The 21,366-nt window shown below is 41.4% G+C and overlaps 1 protein-coding gene and 1 long non-coding RNA gene across 3 annotated transcripts; both read left to right on the top strand.

Moving 5' to 3' along the window:
* Positions 1-15: 15 nt before the first annotated feature.
* LOC308402718 lies at positions 16-2,704 on the top strand. Of its 2 annotated transcripts, XR_013972796.1 has the most exons (4): positions 16-1,981; positions 2,076-2,323; positions 2,421-2,483; positions 2,600-2,704. It is a non-coding gene; the product is annotated as an uncharacterized lncRNA (long non-coding RNA). The 2 variants fall into 2 exon arrangements; XR_013972797.1 differs by having other exon boundaries at positions 16-2,323.
* Positions 2,705-14,355: 11,651 nt separating this feature from the next.
* Positions 14,356-20,986, top strand: LOC308402717 (uncharacterized protein). The gene is made up of 3 exons (XM_080891773.1): positions 14,356-15,476; positions 16,001-16,150; positions 18,222-20,986. The coding sequence occupies exons 2-3, from the start codon at positions 16,003-16,005 to the stop codon at positions 19,313-19,315; spliced, it is 1,242 nt and encodes a 413-aa protein (XP_080747899.1). The 5' UTR covers positions 14,356-15,476; positions 16,001-16,002; the 3' UTR covers positions 19,316-20,986.
* The last annotated feature ends 380 nt before the right edge of the window (positions 20,987-21,366 follow it).

The raw sequence follows: 21,366 nt of genomic DNA, 5'->3' as shown, positions 1-21,366 counted from the left end.
TATATATATATATATACACAACCAGATTGAGCCGCTTGAGGAGGTACACCAGAGAGATAGAAGGCAGGAGAATAAACCAGCTGTTCTCCACAGAACCAGCAAAGGTGTACTCTCAGTGGCAAGGGAACAATAAGAGAACAGCACCACCAAGGCTGGAGACGGAGCAATACTGGAAGAGCATATGGGAGAAGGATGCAACCCATAACGGCAATGCTCAGTGGCTAGTGGATCTGAGGGCAGAGTAGTAATACGATGGCACCTGTCCAAGATGGCGGCCAACCAAACCGGTTTGACCAGTTTCGTGTGTGTGCGCATGCGCGTTCAGGTGTGGAAATACCACAGGGGATCAGAGGGGTTATATGAGTTTATGTGTTTTTAACGGGGTTTTAATTTAATCAAACCATAGGGTTTTTAATTAAACTATTTTTATCACTTAGGTGTATTGCAACATTCAGTTATGCATGTGTTCTTAAAAGCAATTCTTTGTTTCTTGTTTCATTCTTGGCGGAGTGGAAGCTGTTTTGGTTCACAGTGCGCCTTAACAAAGAGGGTGTGCTCTAGTCAAAAGTGTTGGTAATAGTGTTTTAATCACACTAATTTTCTAAATCTGACAATGTCTCAGCTTGCAGTGAGGCATGCATTTTATTTTATAAATGGCACAAATGGGAATTTCTTCTGAATGGGTGATGTCAGCATGTTCACAAGCGTTTCATTTAATCAAACCCCTAGTTTTAATTTAACTAGTTTTTACACATCTACTGGGGTTTCTTTCCAGGGTTGATGCGATCATTTTATTTAAAAATCGGGATTTCGGAATGTTGAACTAAGAGTGAGACAAAGCCAGCCAGCTAGTTTTTAACACAGTAAATGTTACAAATAGCATTCAGTCCTTTAGAAAATAAATGCTATAAGCAGCCAGTATCGCTCTTTTCAAACTAATCGTCTTTTAAATACACTCATTTTGTGATTCCGGTGTCAACACCTTGCACCGATGCAAGCATTTTATTTAATTAAAAACGGATCAAACGGGCCATTTCTTCTGTAAGGGGTTTCATGGTTTCAGAGTAGTTTTTAACACAACAGATAGTCGCAAATAACATTCAGCAAACGCTACAGTGATACTTCTAAAACGCTGCACACAATGTCGTCTTTTCACCCAAAGCAGCCAGTATAGCTCTTTTCAAACTAATCGTCTTTAAATACACTCATTTTGTTGACAAAGCCAGCCAGCTAGTTTTTAACACAGTAAATGTCACAAATAGCATTCAGTCCTTTAGAAAATAAATGCTATAAGCAACCAGTATCGCTCTTTTCAAACTAATCTTCTTTTAAATACACTCATTTTGTGATTCCGGTGTCACACCTTGCACCGATGCAAGCATTTTATTTATTTAAAAACGGATCAAACGGGCCATTTCTTCTGTAAGGGGTTTCATGGTTTCAGAGTAGTTTTTAACACAACAGATAGTCACAAATAACATTCAGCCCTTTAGAAAATAAACGCTACAGTGATACTTCTAAAACCAGTCGCCCAGACCCGCTCCAACTTTTCAACAGCTGGCTAATTGTTTGAATTTGTTCAGGATTGTAAAAGCCCACCGTGGGTATCACTAGTTGAGAGTACCATGCGAACAAGGGCCCAGCCTATTGTTTAAAGTGGCCGGTATTGGCTCTTTTTGTAATTCCTCGACAAGGTAAATGGGGCAGGTGTACCAGTCGGGTGGCGACCCCGCCTATTGTCTGAAGTATCGGCTCCTTTGTAATTCCTTGAGAAGACAAAAGCCCTGAAGGGTCTCATTTAAATTGATTGGAGACATACCTTTTCTTTTTGGAAACACCCACCCTATATAAAAAAAAAAAAAACACGCTCAGAGCCCGAAACCCTGAGCCATTTACGCCTCAAGATTCGCTGCAGAGCACACCATTTTCTTTGCGATCATCAACACTAACATCGTTCTTTATAACATGGCCATCGTAAACGGTAAGTAAAACAAAACCTATTATTGGATTTTTAAAAAGTGTTATGTTAACATATTATAGGATATTCAAACTATTTTTTTTCCCTAAAACAAAAGCTTAATTTTTAGGAGTTCGGGAGAACGGCCCAGGGCCCTTTTCTTTAGAAACGGGCGCTTTTACAGCTGGAACTAGTTCTCTAACAGGCACAAGGTGTGTACAGCATTACTGGATTTTAAAACGTATGTATGTTTTAAACTAGCGATTGTTTTAAATTATGTAATAACGTTTTTGTTTGTTCCAGGGTTAACAAACTGAGCAGGAAAACATTCAGACACCGCGACCACAGAGCCCAACCTTACATCAGGTGTGTATACAACGGGATGTATAGTTGTGTATTTTTTTTTTTTTAAAGGGGTTTAAACAATTACAAATGTTCTAAACTGACCGTTTTACACCTACAGAGCCACGCCAGAGAACCGGGTGTGTGGAGAAGCAGGACCATCCCGAATAACGCACACTACAAGGTAAGCATAGGCATATATAAATTAGATAAAAAGAGATAGAGAGGGAGACACGCTTATTCAGTTTGAAATGGGTACATGTATAAAATGTTTTAACACATGTCTATCTATCTTCACAGACTGCAGAACAGCACCCCTCCTCATAATGATCAGGACACCGTACGATTCCAGACGTTTTTGGAATGTTTAAGCAGTATCGACCTCCTAGAACAACAAAAACCTGGAGCTTTGTGCAACAGTGGAGAGTCAGAACAGATCTTCATCAGCGAACCAGCAACACCCCCGAGTGAGTGGCTACCTCGCGATTTCTCTGATGTTTTTGAGTACAGTATATCAGATTTTGATCTAGTTCATATACCCACCACCCCAGAATGTGACAGAAATAGCATTGATTCACACATAGATTTCGAAGAAGGCGGCATAACAGACTCTCAAATATCACCGGCGTATGATGCTTACATGAAGCTTCCAGACGCTCAGCCTGCTGAACAGAGTCATATAGCTTCAATAGCTGATAAATTATGTTTGATTGAAGCTAGACTCAATCAATACCACCAAGAAGCACAGGTACAAAGGCAACAGTTTACCAAATTCATAAACAAAGTGTGTAGTACATTAGACAACATCTGCTATGTTCTATTTAAACCCAGATTCCTTTTATAGTTTGCAGTGAAATTTCTTAAACCATTGTTTAATGGGACAGAAGTACAAGTCACTCTTTACTAACACACTGTAGATAAGTTTATTGCTGAACGACACAGCTAGCAGTCCCACACACTCTTTAGATTTTTGAAGTTTTGTGTGTGATGGTTTTGCCTCTCACACCTTACCCCTTTCTCCCAGTATCACAACAGTATGACTCCCAAAGTACGACTCAGTAAACAAACAAGGACTCTAAACTCAGAACAGAAAGATACAGTTGAAAGATTAGTGATATCTTTTATGATGCGTAATAAACTACACCCTCTTCTTCTCTGTATTTATGTTGTTTGTGTGCGTGTGCGTGTGTGTGTGTGTGTGTGTGTGTGTGTGTGTGTGTGTGTGTGTGTGTGTGTGTGTGTGTGTGTGTGTGTGTGTGTGTGTGTGTGAATGCCTTAGAAGTCAAAGTATACATTAGCCATACTTACAAAAACATTTTTAATTTCATTTAGAACTGAGATTCTAAGTTGTAAGCAGAAATCGTATGCTCAACCAGGAGTATGTTTCCCCACTTTCACAATGCTGAGGCATCAAATCCATGATCCAACAGATGGTTTGTCACATGTGGGCGAGAAGGGCAAGCCAACCCTTACTTACACAACCTCACACACTATAGATTTTTAAAGCTCTTGTGTACAACAGTTTAGCTAAAGATATAACTTCTACTTTTGATAAAGATCACTCCCTCTGCATATTTCTTAAGAAATGAAGTGTCTTTACTGGGATATTTATTGTCAAACTATGCGATTTTCCAAATGTGTGTGGAGTAAAATGTTGTGACCAAGAATCATTCAGGATTAACAACACAAACTGTTTTGATAGCAGAAACAGTCTGTCTTATAGTTCCCATACTTTACCGCTAGTTTTACAAACACATTCTTCTTCATATCGGTTTAATTGGTTTTTTATGAAACTGATTTTTAATAGTACAACCAAGGTCTAACTTTTCCTAGCTCCCCAGTATAAATGCAAGAATTTTGCAGACTTTATTGAAACTGTCACAATTTAACACTCAATGCCATAAACAGAGTTGATCCATGTTTCTATGGACAGTGTTTCATACATCAACAGCTCTGAAAATCACTTTTAAAGTAATGTAGAACATGATCTCTCTCACTCTCAGCGTCTCTAAAAAACCCAGCAAACTGACAATCACCTCTAAACAAGGGGTCAGTTTATAGGCTTTTTGTTTGTTTGTTTGTTTTGTTTTTTATCAGCCGCAACACCATGTAATGCATGGATGTTAGACTCTTTCACCAGACCATGTTGCTAGCCCAACCACCAGGCTCAGGGTCTCTGAACTCTAACCCTGGCTCTGGCTGCCAAATGTGCCTCTGACCCTCTTGTGCCTGTTCACCACCAGACTAAGTTTGTACTCTCACCTACTAACATTATTTTATTACAGGGCAATATTCAGCTAGGTTACTACTTTGACTTTCTTACTTTGAGCACATTTCCGAGCCCATACATTATCAAACTTTTACTTGAGTATTTCTGACACCAGCTATACTTTTACTTAAGTAAAAAAAAAAATGCCTGCACTATCGGTGTAAAGCTGTCTTTAATTCTTTAACAGTTCATGCAACAATTATAAATTAAACCTGCACCACAGCTAACTCTTTTTCATAACCAATAACAGGTGTATTTCTTAGATCTACAGAAACAGCCAAAACACTCTGCTTGTATAATGCCATATTCTCTCCCAGCGTACCCTTGTCTCACAACAGGGTGATTCCCAAAGTACGACTTAATAAACAGAGACTCTAAAACCAGAACAGAAAGATAAAATTGGAAGATCAAAGATTAAGGTTTGTGTTTTTATAGCACAAAGTAAACTGTCCCCTTGTCTTCTAGGCCTTGGCGTGCGTACCTTAGAAGTCAGATTATACGTTAGTCATACTTCCAAAAACATTTTGAATTCCATTTATAACTGTGATGTCAAGCTGATATCAGACATCTTGTGCTCACCAGGAGCATGTATCCCCAACTTCAAAACCTTAAGGTGTCAAATTCACAAACCCAACATGGGCTCATTCAACACAGGGGCCAGAAGTGCATGTCACCCTTTACTGACAAACTGTAAATAAGTTCAATACAGGGCAACGCGGCTAACAGCCTTGGAAACGCTTTACATGAAATAAAACTTTTTAGAAAACCCTTTACAAGAATAAATGTGATGATCTGTTTTACCTGAATCAAATGTATTAGTTTGTTTACTTGAAATAAAATTTATTTTTGAAACCCCGTACATGAAGTAAAAAGTATCATGTTGCAAGTTCTGGCTTTAATATTTCCAGCTGATAAGGAGACGTTTTGCATTTCAAACGCTACATATCCTACCCGCCCTTTAAGATCATCCCACTTCAGGATCACGCCCCACCTTCTGTTATTTTAAAACAAGACCGCCGTCTCATTCCTCCAAAACCTTTTTTTTTTTAATCTCAAAACAGCGAGAAGGATGGACTCTGCACCCCTGCGTCACACTGAGGAGGAGGACAGTTCCTCGGACGAGGGCTCATTAGTACCTGACACGCCCGGTTACTATAGCCCCTTGGAGAAGCAGCAGCAGCAAGCCGTCAAACTTGCAGCCGTTGCATTTGTCAGTGAGGTACTTGTTGATTACTAGGTTGACTAGGTGATACACAGCTGTTTTCACGGTATCGATAAATAAAGAAGATGCCCGACCGTCAAGCTCGACGGCTTGCTGCTGCTGCTTCTCCAAGGGGCTATAGTAACCGGGCGTGTCAGGTACTAATGAGCCCTCGTCCGAGGAACTGTCCTCCTCCTCAGTGTGACGCAGGGGTGCAGAGTCCATCCTTCTCGCTGTTTTGAGATTAAAAAAAAAAAGGTTTTGGAGGAATGAGACGGCGGTCTTGTTTTAAAATAACAGAAGGTGGGGCGTGATCCTGAAGTGGGATGATCTTAAAGGGCGGGTAGGATATGTAGCGTTTGAAATGCAAAACGTCTCCTTATCAGCTGGAAATATTAAAGCCAGAACTTGCAACATGATACTTTTTACTTCATGTACGGGGTTTCAAAAATAAATTTTATTTCAAGTAAACAAACTAATACATTTGATTCAGGTAAAACAGATCATCACATTTATTCTTGTAAAGGGTTTTCTAAAAAGTTTTATTTCATGTAAAGCGTTTCCAAGGCTGTTAGCCGCGTTGCCCTGTATTGAACTTATTTACAGTTTGTCAGTAAAGGGTGACATGCACTTCTGGCCCCTGTGTTGAATGAGCCCATGTTGGGTTTGTGAATTTGACACCTTAAGGTTTTGAAGTTGGGGATACATGCTCCTGGTGAGCACAAGATGTCTGATATCAGCTTGACATCACAGTTATAAATGGAATTCAAAATGTTTTTGGAAGTATGACTAACGTATAATCTGACTTCTAAGGTACGCACGCCAAGGCCTAGAAGACAAGGGGACAGTTTACTTTGTGCTATAAAAACACAAACCTTAATCTTTGATCTTCCAATTTTATCTTTCTGTTCTGGTTTTAGAGTCTCTGTTTATTAAGTCGTACTTTGGGAATCACCCTGTTGTGAGACAAGGGTACGCTGGGAGAGAATATGGCATTATACAAGCAGAGTGTTTTGGCTGTTTCTGTAGATCTAAGAAATACACCTGTTATTGGTTATGAAAAAGAGTTAGCTGTGGTGCAGGTTTAATTTATAATTGTTGCATGAACTGTTAAAGAATTAAAGACAGCTTTACACCGATAGTGCAGGCATTTTTTTTTTTACTTAAGTAAAAGTATAGCTGGTGTCAGAAATACTCAAGTAAAAGTTTGATAATGTATGGGCTCGGAAATGTGCTCAAAGTAAGAAAGTCAAAGTAGTAACCTAGCTGAATATTGCCCTGTAATAAAATAATGTTAGTAGGTGAGAGTACAAACTTAGTCTGGTGGTGAACAGGCACAAGAGGGTCAGAGGCACATTTGGCAGCCAGAGCCAGGGTTAGAGTTCAGAGACCCTGAGCCTGGTGGTTGGGCTAGCAACATGGTCTGGTGAAAGAGTCTAACATCCATGCATTACATGGTGTTGCGGCTGATAAAAAACAAAACAAACAAACAAACAAAAAGCCTATAAACTGACCCCTTGTTTAGAGGTGATTGTCAGTTTGCTGGGTTTTTTAGAGACGCTGAGAGTGAGAGAGATCATGTTCTACATTACTTTAAAAGTGATTTTCAGAGCTGTTGATGTATGAAACACTGTCCATAGAAACATGGATCAACTCTGTTTATGGCATTGAGTGTTAAATTGTGACAGTTTCAATAAAGTCTGCAAAATTCTTGCATTTATACTGGGGAGCTAGGAAAAGTTAGACCTTGGTTGTACTATTAAAAATCAGTTTCATAAAAAACCAATTAAACCGATATGAAGAAGAATGTGTTTGTAAAACTAGCGGTAAAGTATGGGAACTATAAGACAGACTGTTTCTGCTATCAAAACAGTTTGTGTTGTTAATCCTGAATGATTCTTGGTCACAACATTTTACTCCACACACATTTGGAAAATCGCATAGTTTGACAATAAATATCCCAGTAAAGACACTTCATTTCTTAAGAAATATGCAGAGGGAGTGATCTTTATCAAAAGTAGAAGTTATATCTTTAGCTAAACCGTTGTACACAAGAGCTTTAAAAATCTATAGTGTGTGAGGTTGTGTAAGTAAGGGTTGGCTTGCCCTTCTCGCCCACATGTGACAAACCATCTGTTGGATCATGGATTTGATGCCTCAGCATTGTGAAAGTGGGGAAACATACTCCTGGTTGAGCATACGATTTCTGCTTACAACTTAGAATCTCAGTTCTAAATGAAATTAAAAATGTTTTTGTAAGTATGGCTAATGTATACTTTGACTTCTAAGGCATTCACACACACACACACGCACGCACGCACGCACACAAACAACATAAATACAGAGAAGAAGAGGGTGTAGTTTATTACGCATCATAAAAGATATCACTAATCTTTCAACTGTATCTTTCTGTTCTGAGTTTAGAGTCCTTGTTTGTTTACTGAGTCGTACTTTGGGAGTCATACTGTTGTGATACTGGGAGAAAGGGGTAAGGTGTGAGAGGCAAAACCATCACACACAAAACTTCAAAAATCTAAAGAGTGTGTGGGACTGCTAGCTGTGTCGTTCAGCAATAAACTTATCTACAGTGTGTTAGTAAAGAGTGACTTGTACTTCTGTCCCATTAAACAATGGTTTAAGAAATTTCACTGCAAACTATAAAAGGAATCTGGGTTTAAATAGAACATAGCAGATGTTGTCTAATGTACTACACACTTTGTTTATGAGTTTGGTAAACTGTTGCCTTTGTACCTGTGCTTCTTGGTGGTATTGATTGAGTCTAGCTTCAATCAAACATAATTTATCAGCTATTGAAGCTATATGACTCTGTTCAGCAGGCTGAGCGTCTGGAAGCTTCATGTAAGCATCATACGCCGGTGATATTTGAGAGTCTGTTATGCCGCCTTCTTCGAAATCTATGTGTGAATCAATGCTATTTCTGTCACATTCTGGGGTGGTGGGTATATGAACTAGATCAAAATCTGATATACTGTACTCAAAAACATCAGAGAAATCGCGATGTAGCCACTCACTCGGGGGTGTTGCTGGTTCGCTGATGAAGATCTGTTCTGACTCTCCACTGTTGCACAAAGCTCCAGGTTTTTGTTGTTCTGGGAGGTCGATACTGCTTAAACATTCCAAAAACGTCTGGAATCGTACGGTGTCCTGATCATTATGAGGAGGGGTGCTGTTCTGCAGTCTGTGAAGATAGATAGACATGTGTTAAAACATTTTATACATGTACCCATTTCAAACTGAATAAGCGTGTCTCCCTCTCTATCTCTTTTTATCTAATTTATATATGCCTATGCTTACCTTGTAGTGTGCGTTATTCGGGATGGTCCTGCTTCTCCACACACCCGGTTCTCTGGCGTGGCTCTGTAGGTGTAAAACGGTCAGTTTAGAACATTTGTAATTGTTTAAACCCCTTTAAAAAAAAAAAAATACACAACTATACATCCCGTTGTATACACACCTGATGTAAGGTTGGGCTCTGTGGTCGCGGTGTCTGAATGTTTTCCTGCTCAGTTTGTTAACCCTGGAACAAACAAAAACGTTATTACATAATTTAAAACAATCGCTAGTTTAAAACATACATACGTTTTAAAATCCAGTAATGCTGTACACACCTTGTTAGGTATTTTAGTACCATGGTAACATTTACTGGATATTGTTTTATAGTGACATTATGCAGGAAAACTCTGTCATTCAATAAGGCCCCTTTGTTTTAGTTATTTTTCTCTTTGACCCAAGAATTGATGTGTGAGAATCACAGGCTGGTACAAGGTTGAAATACCACAGAGATCACTCCCTCAGCTACATTAGTTTCTTAATCTTTTAGGAGACGCCTGTTGAGGCCAAATGGTTTGTTTCAGATTTCACTAATGTAAGAACTCTTTGTTTTGTGCCTTGAAAATATGTCGCTGAGATAATCACAATTGTAGCTGAACTAATAAACTACACAAAGGATGCTTCTTCACCCAAGGGCAGGAAGACGCTGCCTTAATCTTGGTCTGTACTGGTTTAAACTGATAATCTGCTGTCTCATGAATTTTACCCTCTTTACTGTTGTACTTGTGAATAAAGTTGAGTCACTTTGGGAAGACAATCTAAAGCAGTCTCTGTTTTCTTGTTCTCCCAAGCTGCTCCCGAGCTGCTCGTACTAACACGCTGAATGGCATGCTTGAATATTACTTGAGAATATATTTGACTGTGTTACAGACTAAAGGACATTCTCTGCTGATAGGTGAAGGTACATTCTCTGCTGATAGACGTCCACGCCTCGAAGGAAGCCGATCCACGGAGTAGGCCCTGGAAACAGTTTCCTTCACACCTTGTGCCTGTTAGAGGACTAGTTCCAGCTGTAAAAGCGCCCGTTTCTAAAGAAAAGGGCCCTGGGCCGTTCTCCCGAACTCCTAAAAATTAAGCTTTTGTTTTAGGGAAAAAAAATAGTTTGAATATCCTATAATATGTTAACATAACACTTTTTAAAAATCCAATAATAGGTTTTGTTTTACTTACCGTTTACGATGGCCATGTTATAAAGAACGATGTTAGTGTTGATGATCGCAAAGAAAATGGTGTGCTCTGCAGCGAATCTTGAGGCGTAAATGGCTCAGGGTTTCGGGCTCTGAGCGTGTTTTTTTTATATAGGGTGGTGTTTCCAAAAAGAAAAGGTATGTCGCCAATCAATTTAAATGAGACCCTTCAGGGCTTTTGTCTTCTCAAGGAATTACAAAGGAGCCGATACTTCAGACAATAGGCGGGGTCGCCACCCGACTGGTACACCTGCCCCATTTACCTTGTCGAGGAATTACAAAAAGAGCCAATACCGGCCACTTTAAACAATAGGCTGGGCCCTTGTTCGCATGGTACTCTCAACTAGTGATACCCACGGTGGGCTTTTACAATCCTGAACAAATTCAAACAATTAGCCAGCTGTTGAAAAGTTGGAGCGGGTCTGGGCGACTGGTTTTAGAAGTATCACTGTAGCGTTTATTTTCTAAAGGGCTGAATGTTATTTGTGACTATCTGTTGTGTTAAAAACTACTCTGAAACCATGAAACCCCTTACAGAAGAAATGGCCCGTTTGATCCGTTTTTAAATAAATAAAATGCTTGCATCGGTGCAAGGTGTGACACCGGAATCACAAAATGAGTGTATTTAAAAGAAGATTAGTTTGAAAAGAGCGATACTGGCTGCTTTGGGTGAAAAGACGACATTGTGTGCAGCGTTTTAGAAGTATCACTGTAGCGTTTGCTGAATGTTATTTGCGACTATCTGTTGTGTTAAAAACTACTCTGAAACCATGAAACCCCTTACAGAAGAAATGGCCCGTTTGATCCGTTTTTAATTAAATAAAATGCTTGCATCGGTGCAAGGTGTTGACACCGGAATCACAAAATGAGTGTATTTAAAAGACGATTAGTTTGAAAAGAGCGATACTGGCTGCTTATAGCATTTATTTTCTAAAGGACTGAATGCTATTTGTAACATTTACTGTGTTAAAAACTAGCTGGCTGGCTTTGTCTCACTCTTAGTTCAACATTCCGAAATCCCGATATTTAAATAAAATGATCGCATCAACCCTGGAAAGAAACCCCAGTAGATGTGTAAAAACTAGTTAAATTAAAACTAGGGGTTTGATTAAATGAAACGCTTGTGAACATGCTGACATCACCCATTCAGAAGAAATTCCCATTTGTGCCATTTATAAAATAAAATGCATGCCTCACTGCAAGCTGAGACATTGTCAGATTTAGAAAATTAGTGTGATTAAAACACTATTACCAACACTTTTGACTAGAGCACACCCTCTTTGTTAAGGCGCACTGTGAACCAAAACAGCTTCCACTCCGCCAAGAATGAAACAAGAAACAAAGAATTGCTTTTAAGAACACATGCATAACTGAATGTTGCAATACACCTAAGTGATAAAAATAGTTTAATTAAAAACCCTATGGTTTGATTAAATTAAAACCCCGTTAAAAACACATAAACTCATATAACCCCTCTGATCCCCTGTGGTATTTCCACACCTGAACGCGCATGCGCACACACACGAAACTGGTCAAATCGGTTTGGTTGGCCGCCATCTTGGACTAGTGCCATCGTATTACTGAACGCGCATGCGCACACGCACACGCACGAAACCGGTCAAACCGGTTGTCAAACCGGTTTGGTTGGCCGCCATCTTGGACAGGTGCCATCGTATTACTACTGGGCAGACCACAGCGACCTCCCTGAACAGGGTCCAGTAACCATCACAGTGGCAGATATCCAAGAAAGGGTCTCCAGTATGAAGAGTTGGACAGCACCAGGGCCCGACATGGTTCACACCTACTGGCTGAAGAAGCTAACTGCACTCCACGAGCGTCTGGCAGCACAAATGAACCAGCTGCTAGTTAACGAGAGACACCCGGTCCCCTCCAACTACCGACCAATAACCTGCCTCAGTACTACATGGAAGCTCCTGTCAGGCATCATATCGGCTAAGATGAACAGGCACATGGGTCAATACATGAGCGGGACACAGAAAGGAATTGGCAAGAATACCAGAGGCGCAAAACACCAGCTACTGGTAGACAGAACAATCAGCCGAGACTGCAAGACCAGACTGACCAACCTGTGCACTGCCTGGATTGATTACAAGAAGGCCTATGACTCAATGCCCCACAGCTGGATACTGGAATGCCTAGAATTGTACAAGATCAATGGGACCCTAAGAGCCTTCATCAGGAACTCAATGGGGATGTGGCGTACAACACTAGAGGCCAACTCCAAGCCCATAGCACAAGTCACCATCAAGTGCGGGATCTACCAAGGAGATGCTCTGTCCCCACTGCTGTTCTGCATAGGCCTGAACCCCCTCAGTGAGATCATTAACAAGACTGGCTACGGATACCGACTACAGAACGGAGCAGTTGTCAGCCACCTCCTGTACATGGATGACATCAAGCTGTATGCCAAGAGTGAACGAGACATCGATTCACTGATACACACTACCAGGCTATACAGCAATGACATTGGAATGTCGTTCGGACTGGAGAAGTGTAGTCGGATGGTAACAAAGAGAGGGAAGGTAGTCAGAACTGAGGGGATTGAACTACCAGAAGGCAACATTGCAGACATAGAGGACAGTTACAAGTACTTGGGGATCCCGCAGGCGAATGGGAACCATGAAGAGGCCGCTAGAAAGGCTGCAACCACCAAGTACCTGCAGAGGGTCAGGCAAGTCCTGAGGAGTCAGCTGAATGGTAAGAACAAGATCCGGGCCATCAACACGTACGCCCTGCCCGTGATCAGGTACCCTGCTGGGGTAATAGGCTGGCCAAAGGAGGAGATAGAAGCCACTGACATAAAGACAAGAAAGCTCCTTACCATGCATGGAGGGTTTCACCCCAAATCCAGCACCCTGAGGCTGTACGCTAAGCGGAAGGAAGGGGGCCGGGGACTGGTGAGTGTCAGCACCACAGTCCAGGATGAGACAACGAACATCCAAGAATACATTAGGAAGATGGCCCCAACTGACCGAGTGCTCAGTGAATACCTCAGGCAGCAGAAACCCAAGAAAGAGGAGGGAGACGAGGAACCATCATGGAAGGACAGGCCCCTGCACGGTATGTACCACCGGCAGATAGAGGAGGTGGCTGATATCCAGAAATCCTACCAGTGGCTGGACAAAGCTGGACTGAAAGACAGCACAGAGGCACTAATCATGGCAGCACAAGAACAAGCTCTGAGCACAAGATCCATAGAGGCTGGGGTCTATCACACCAGGCAAGACCCCAGGTGCAGGCTGTGTAAAGATGCCCCAGAGACAATCCAGCACATAACAGCAGGGTGCAAGATGCTAGCAGGCAAGGCATACATGGAACGCCATAACCAAGTGGCCGGCATAGTGTACAGGAACATCTGTGCCGAGTATAACCTGGAAGTCCCGAGGTCAAAATGGGAGATGCCCCCAAGGGTGGTGGAGAATGACCGAGCTAAGATCCTGTGGGACTTCCAGATACAGACGGACAAAATGGTGGTGGCTAACCAACCGGACATAGTGGTGGTAGACAAACAGAAGAAGATGGCCGTAGTGATCGATGTAGCGGTTCCGAATGACAGCAATATCAGGAAGAAGGAACACGAGAAGCTGGAGAAATACCAAGGGCTCAGAGAAGAGCTCGAGAGGATGTGGAGGGTGAAGGTAACGGTGGTCCCCGTGGTAATCGGAGCACTAGGTGCGGTGACTCCCAAGCTAGGCGAGTGGCTCCAGCAGATCCCAGGAACAACATCGGAGATCTCTGTCCAGAAGAGCGCAGTCCTGGGAACAGCTAAGATACTGCGCAGGACCCTCAAGCTCCCAGGCCTCTGGTAGAGGACCCGAGCTTGAAGGATAAACCGCCCGCAGGGGCGTGCTGGGTGTTTTTTATATATATATATATATATATGAGTCCTCGTCTGATTAAGGGTTAAATTCAAACCCAGCACGTTCAAAGTTAACCTGATCTTTCATCCCCATTCTTCAGTCGGTTTAAATGCATAGAGTTGCTGCCATTTGACTGATTGACTGGGGGGGAAAAAATTAGTCTGCACATGCTTTCAACTGTCTGGGAGCTTGCTCTGTTCCTTAAGGGGCTGAAATGCAGGAGGATCATGCAAAAGCACAGCTTCTGTGGGGAAAAATCCACTCTCAACCTGAGCATTTGAAGCTTATCTGCTCAGAACAAAGTTGCACAAATCTTTTTGGTGGTGCAGCATTTTTAAAGACAAGATGAACATCTGAGCACAAGATGACCTTCTGAAAAGTAAATGTTCTTTTTTTGCTAAGGATATCACAGTGACGTTGCTGTGTTAGGGATTCCTGTCAAGAACATTTGCTTGTTTATAAAATGACCTCATTGGTTTTAAAGATAAAGATGCAGTAGCTGATGAGAAATTATCAACACACTGCCTGCTTCAGTGAGTTGCTTTCTATATAATTAAAGATAACTGTGCTGTGTTTTAATTTATTACTCTTGATGTGCTTTAAAAGCTAAGCGTAGGGCATAAAATCCTATGAAGATGCACTTTATTTACACTTCATTTCTCAATATAAAAGAGCAGAAGTAATCAGGCAGTTTTCACCACAAGTATTTTATAGACCCTGCATACCACATTATTTATCTATCTATTGGATACAGAGGACCAATATATCTCTACAAACAGAGCATTACTGGAAACCAGTATAATAACTAATCACTTGTGATGCCTAAATAGGATCAAGTGATTAAAATATAGCATTGAGAAGGTAATAAATAACAAATTGTATTTCTATTTTCAGTGACCTATAGTTTAATCCAGCTTTATAAGACTGCATGCATCATGTATGCATTTAAAGTACCCTTTGAACTACCAAAAGTGCAGTATGTACAGGCTCAAGACACAGAAATGTTTTCTTTACAAGCAAACATACACCCACTTTGCATCACACCCTGCTGGTTCCGTACTCGTTCGACAGGTTTTCTCGTCAGCACAAACAACGCCACACCCTCGCAGTTCTCTCACCTCCACTGTCCAGGTGCAGGGATCACAGAGAGGGGTGGGGGAGGCAAAGGGGAGGAAGGAGGAGGGTCATTATCCCCTTTGAGGGTGGAGCAAAAGGGGAGGCGAAGAAAGCGGATGAAGCATTTGAAGCTCATATTGACATGTGGCTCTGTAGGCTCCTGTGTGCACAGGTAAGAACGAATGAACTTTGTGGTAGATTGATACTATCTGGTGCTTGTAGATTTCCACCTGTAGCCGTGTGGTAGAGGTGGCGGGAGTGTTTACACAGGTTAAACCAGTTTCATTGCCAGGAAGTGGACATGCTGGCAGTCAGGTCACAGCAAAGTTTACTGTACATTTGCACCTGTTCACATTACTGAATGTGAACTGCATTTATTACTATTTATTTCTTATCTTGCCTTTGAAAGACATAATTTTGGAAAAAATGTAAATAGAATTGATATTTACCCGACATGACATGAACCTATTCCTAGAATTTTCTTTTCAGTCATTTGCAAACAGCCTTCAGTTCCAGGGTTCAGTGTTAATGTAAACAACTAAATATTGACTGTGAAGCATGTTGGCAGTTGAATGACCATGTAAAACATAGATTTGACTTTGCAAGATGTTCCAGAAATGTTTGTATTTGTCATCCCTGAATTCTTCCACCCTGAGACAAGAAGCCATTTTAATATGTCAACCCTGTTTTTTTCAGCCATGGATGGTGTGTTGGAAGGCGCGGCTGTGTTGTGTGCATGTAAACTGGCCTGCAGTCTACTCTTCCTGCCCTCATTGGCCGACTCCTACAGTGCTGTCAGTTTCTGCTGCTGCTGCCTCCTCGTCTTCACAGACTTCCTGGTCACAGGTGAGGGCTTGATTAGGACACTGCAGGATTCTAACCAGTGTTTCCAGTTCCCCCACAGCCCTCTTATACAAACTGAATCACTTGAATTAGTTTAAAATATCAGAAGGTGTTTCCAACAACCTGTATGTTCAAGTTTCCAAATAATTTTTATTTTTTAAGATTAACCTTACCTCACAGCAGAATCTTGGTTTTACTGACCTCCAGTGGCTTAAGCACTCACCATGCAATGGTGATTTGCAGGCGTTACCCAAGGCCTGTGACATCATTGCTGGGCGTGGCTATAGGTGCAGCAAATAATGAATCAAATAGAATAATGATGCCTCGATGGCCTTACAGAAATAGTGAATTTGTTGATCCAGTTCACTCTCTGTAATAAATGTACTGCAGACACAACAGAAAGGAGATGCTGTGAAACGTCACACGTTTTATTTATTGCCAGTGGCTGAGATGTGGCAGTATGTAGCCACAGGCTTTGATCACAGCTGCAGCTGCTCTGCCTGGGATCTGCTGGCTGAGGATGTGATTAATGCTCAGGCTTCAACAGCATTTGCTGTTGAATCTGCGGACTGTGGATGGGTGCCTCTGTCGATGGAGGAAAACATTTCTGTGAGGTTTCTGATTAAACTGTTAGAGTGTGAGGACTGAAGGAGCATTTTGAAGCAAAGCATGTTTTGCCCTCCCTACGCTTCAAAATGCTGGAGTCAGCAGGAGCCATGAGAAGTTACTGTTTTTCTACATCACAAAAAATTAAACAAAAGTTGGAAAGGTTTGCTTTAAACTTACTTTCAATACATTTGTTTACTGTTGAACTTTTTAAATCTTAAAGTCATGTAACACTTGACAAAGTCAATGAGTATATATCCTCCTAAATGTTTCAGCGGGGTCTCAATTCATAGATTAACAGCACTTCATAAATACTGTGTTTTCCCATATTTCAAAAATATTTCAAAATCCATGGTCCAATCAAATCTGAAAACCTGCCTTATATCCTTCTGCAAGAGGTCTAAACTCTGACAGGTGATGACTTTTGTACTTTTATTGTCTATAATTTGCTTTTATTGAACATGGAAAAAAGAAACTCTGTATCTATTAAGAAATGCAGCTGGTGTTTCTTAACAGAGACATGTTACAACTCATTCTTTTTAGTACAAAGAGATCTCGGGTAAATACGAGCAGTGGTTTCACAACTCCGACCTGAGTCGGTCTAATCAGCTTTAAGAACCAAAATGCCTGGTAAATTAATTGGGAGCCTGTTTAATCTAATTTATAATAACCTCATCTATAATAAATGTTTATATTAATAAGGTGAATAGACATCAAAGCAGCAATATCTACCAAACAAACTTGAGAAGAATAAAGAAGTATGAATTTAAAAAAGATATAAAAGTGTTTTTCATGTTCACTGTAAGTAAAATGGAAAAGGAAATGAACTTGTATCTTCATCTGAGAGCTACAGATTAAATAATTATTGTAATCTTTGAGTTTGGGTTGTTGTTGTTACTTTACTTTTGGAACTTCGGATGAACATTTTCACAATTTTCTGATAGAACAAGAAAACAAATGACAGATTCTAGAATAATAAATATGTACAAGTTGCTGTTATGTGAGATGTAGTGATCCTGGAACTAGTTCCACTCGCTGCCAGACGCCTTTTTATTTACATGATAAGAGATGCAAATGCTATTGTTTGCTAAAATAAAGATAAATAAAACAGACCTTATGTAAATTTCACCAGTCCTTTTGGTTTTGGCTGGGGCAGTGGTTTAGGAGGCAAGACACATGAACTCCTACACAGTTACCCGAGTTATTCATACTTCAATCGGTCAAACTGTGTTTGTATGGAGGGGTGTGTTCGGATAAACAATGATTTGCGGGCTGAGTTACCTTACACCTATATTAGGATGAAGTGTTTTTCAGAGCTTTGTCTTTAATAAAATGGCAGAATATTTATTTTAAGTTACTTTATTAAACCAACCCTTTCTCTTCTTTGTGATATCTAATTACCTGGTCTTATCCAGTCATCTAACCCACTGACTCTGACACTTTTTCTTTGTGTTTTGTGTTTCTGCAGCTTTTCTGAGTTGCCTTTGGATCTTTGACTCTTGGCTGACTGACTTGACTCCATCAGGGGATTTTATTGCCCTGCGCTTCCTGCTCTTTCTCAGCCAAACCTATGGAGGGGTGCTGCTGCTGACCGCACCTCTGATCGCTGTGGAGACTGTGATCAGACTCCTGTGGCCTTGTGTTGTCGTCCCTCTCAGGACAGCGAGGCGGACAGCAGGCTCTGATGGACAGTGTTGTGATGGGAAAGAGGAGGAAGAGGAAGACAGCAGCGGCTCAGATGAAGACATACGGTCTCATGTTGTCGGCTACCTCTGCTGCCTGTCAGTGTGGGTCATTGTCGCCCTCAATGTCAGGGGGCAATGGAAGCTGGAGGAAGTGTGGGCTGCTGCCTGTCTCCACACAAATAGCTCCCTTGTCAGATGTCTGCCCAGCCTCTTCAGCCCCATTCCTAGCGGCATAAATCTCTGCTGGTCCATGGGCTTCTTCCTCCTTCTGCTCCTGCTGACCACGAGCAGCACAGGCCTTCAAAGGAGACGCCAAGGCCATTCGCTGATGTTCAGAGTCTTCAATAAAGGCGACTGTCACTGCCAAGAACTCATTCCAGAGTCGTCCGCACCCCTCAAGCCTGTAAAACCAGGGATGTTGGTGTCTGAGCCAGCACAGCATGTTGACCCAGAGAAAACAGAGAGCAGCTGTACTGTTCATACAGCCTGGAACAGCTGGCAGATGTTGACATGCAACCATGGAGACTTTGTCCTTATTTCCCCAATGTGTTTGTCTGGAAAGAAGGGAAGTCAGGAGCAAGAAATGGCAAGGAGAGATGTATCTGTGGCATTTATCACAGAGGAAAACGTGGACTCACAGTGCAGGAGCTGGTGTGGGTGGCGACAGTGGGGTTTTCCCAGCCTCGGGGTGAATGTAATGATAGGGTTGGTATGTGTGCTCTCCATATTTGCGCTGCCTCTCAACCTAAGCGTGAATGTTGTTCTCGTCAGGACTATTGAGACTCTGCTGGAGCTGTGTATCAAATCTGTACTTTCATCAAACATAGCGGCAAACACAAGAGACACGTCTACCTCTGGTGATGAAACACTCATTTAACGCCAAACAAATGGGGAGAGAAAGTGGAACCTGATTGGTCGCCGTTTGCAACACAGTCATCAGATTACAGCTGGCTTGGCTGTTAACACTGGCTTGAATAGAGCACAAATGCACATTTGCGTGCAGCTATTCACATGTGAGGAGTAATATGTGGAAACTGCTGATAGCTGTTGAGGAGGCAGGTTGAGGCGTGCTTGGTAGAAAGACACTAAAAACCTCGACTGGAACAGATGGCTGGAAGGCCTCTCCTTACTATTCAGAGCTTTGGGATCTGCCACTATTTGTCATTACATAGTGGGTTACAAAACAAGCCACTCCAGTATAAATAAGACTAATACAGGCGCAAACACTGTTTTGAAAGTTATGAACGGGATGAATTAATATGAGTCTGCTGATGCTCCATCACATAATGCTTGTTTAAAGCTGCATATAAATAAATGCTGAGTGACTGCAGGGCACACCGGGAATTCTTTTGGTTTTCTTTGTAGGTTTGTTCCAAAGGATTCAACTGAAGCTGAAGTATGTGAACTTGAATACTTATTATTCAAGTTATTCGGAAGTTAACAATCACAATTGCGCATTGAAATAGAACAAATGATCACTTTATAAAAGCAGCGTGAAGCATTAAATCTGTGATTTCTGTTTCTTTGCCATGTTTCTGCTTTCTGTGACCTGTTAGCTGCTTACTTACTATCCACTTCACTAGGGACACCTGTTCAACTGCTCATTAACACCAATCACCAGTCAACTGGCAGCAACTCTATGCATTTAGGCTTGTGGACATGGTCTTAACAACCAACTGAAGAATGGGGAAGAAAGATCTGGGTGAACATGCTGGCGTTGTTGATGCCAGACAGGCTGGTCTGACAATTTCAGAAGCTGCAGATATGCTGGGATTTTCCCACTTAACCATAAGTATTTCTCCATAAAAGAGAAAATATAAAAAATGGTCCGAGGAGAATGGCCAGACTGCTTCAGCCTCTTGGGAACACTCGAAGAACATTACAACCAAGGTGTGCAGAAGAGCATCTCTTCTTGAACCTTAAAGCAGATGGGCTACAATAGCAGAAGACCACACGTGGTTCCAATCCTGTCAGCTAAGAACAGGAAACTGAGGCTATCATCACACAGGTTCCCCAAAATTGGACAATAAATGATTGGTAAAATGTTGCCTGATCTGATCAGATGGTAGGGTCAGAATTTGGTGTTAATAACATGAAAGGTTGCATCCATCCTGCCTGGTATCAGTGGCTCAGGCTGGTGGTGAAGGTAAGTGTGAGGGATATCTTTTGGCACATTTTGGGTCACTTTGCATCATCTGAGTATCATTTAAACACCAAAGCGTACCTGAGTATTGTTTCTGGCACACTGTACCCATCTTCTGATGGCTGCTTCAAGCAGGATAAAGCATCATGTCACAAGCTCAAATCATCTCAAACTGCTTTGTTGAACGTGACAATGAGTTCACTGTACTCAAATGGCCTCCACTGTCAACAGATCTCAATCCATCTCTGGGATTTTGTGGAACAACAGATTCACATCATGGATGTGCCGAAAGCAAATCCGCAGCACCCGTGTGATGCTATGATATCAATACGGACCAAAACCTCAGAGGAATGTTTCCACCACCTTGTTCAATTAAAAATTTCAAAAGCATTGAACCCTGTAGTAGCAAGGTGTTTTTAATAAAATGTCCAATGAGTGTCTTCTTGTAATACTTATTTATGAGTAATAAGACCTCTTTTTATAGTAAATGCTTTTACTTTATATATTTTTACTGACTACATTTTCAATGCAGGAATTTTGAAAATAATCAAATTTTATTCTGTTTAAATTTGTGCTTTTACTTAAAAACAGGCACAGAAATTATTTCCACTCTCGTTTCTGTCCTTTAAGTTGAACATTAACTTTGCACAGACTGGAATAGGTACCTTTGCTCTTTCAAAAAGTACCAAAGAAGTACCATTCAGCCCCACTAAATCTCTCTGACAGCTGAAGTTGTTCCCGTGTTACCTGTTTCTGTTGTTGGTGACTTGTTTGACTTTCATCTG

Source organism: Rhamphochromis sp. 'chilingali' (genome assembly GCF_963969265.1).
Source record: "Rhamphochromis sp. 'chilingali' genome assembly, chromosome: 9".
Taxonomy (NCBI): domain Eukaryota; kingdom Metazoa; phylum Chordata; class Actinopteri; order Cichliformes; family Cichlidae; genus Rhamphochromis; species Rhamphochromis sp. 'chilingali'.
Note: the sequence above shows the minus strand (reverse complement) of the source record. Positions and strands in the feature narration are given on the sequence as shown.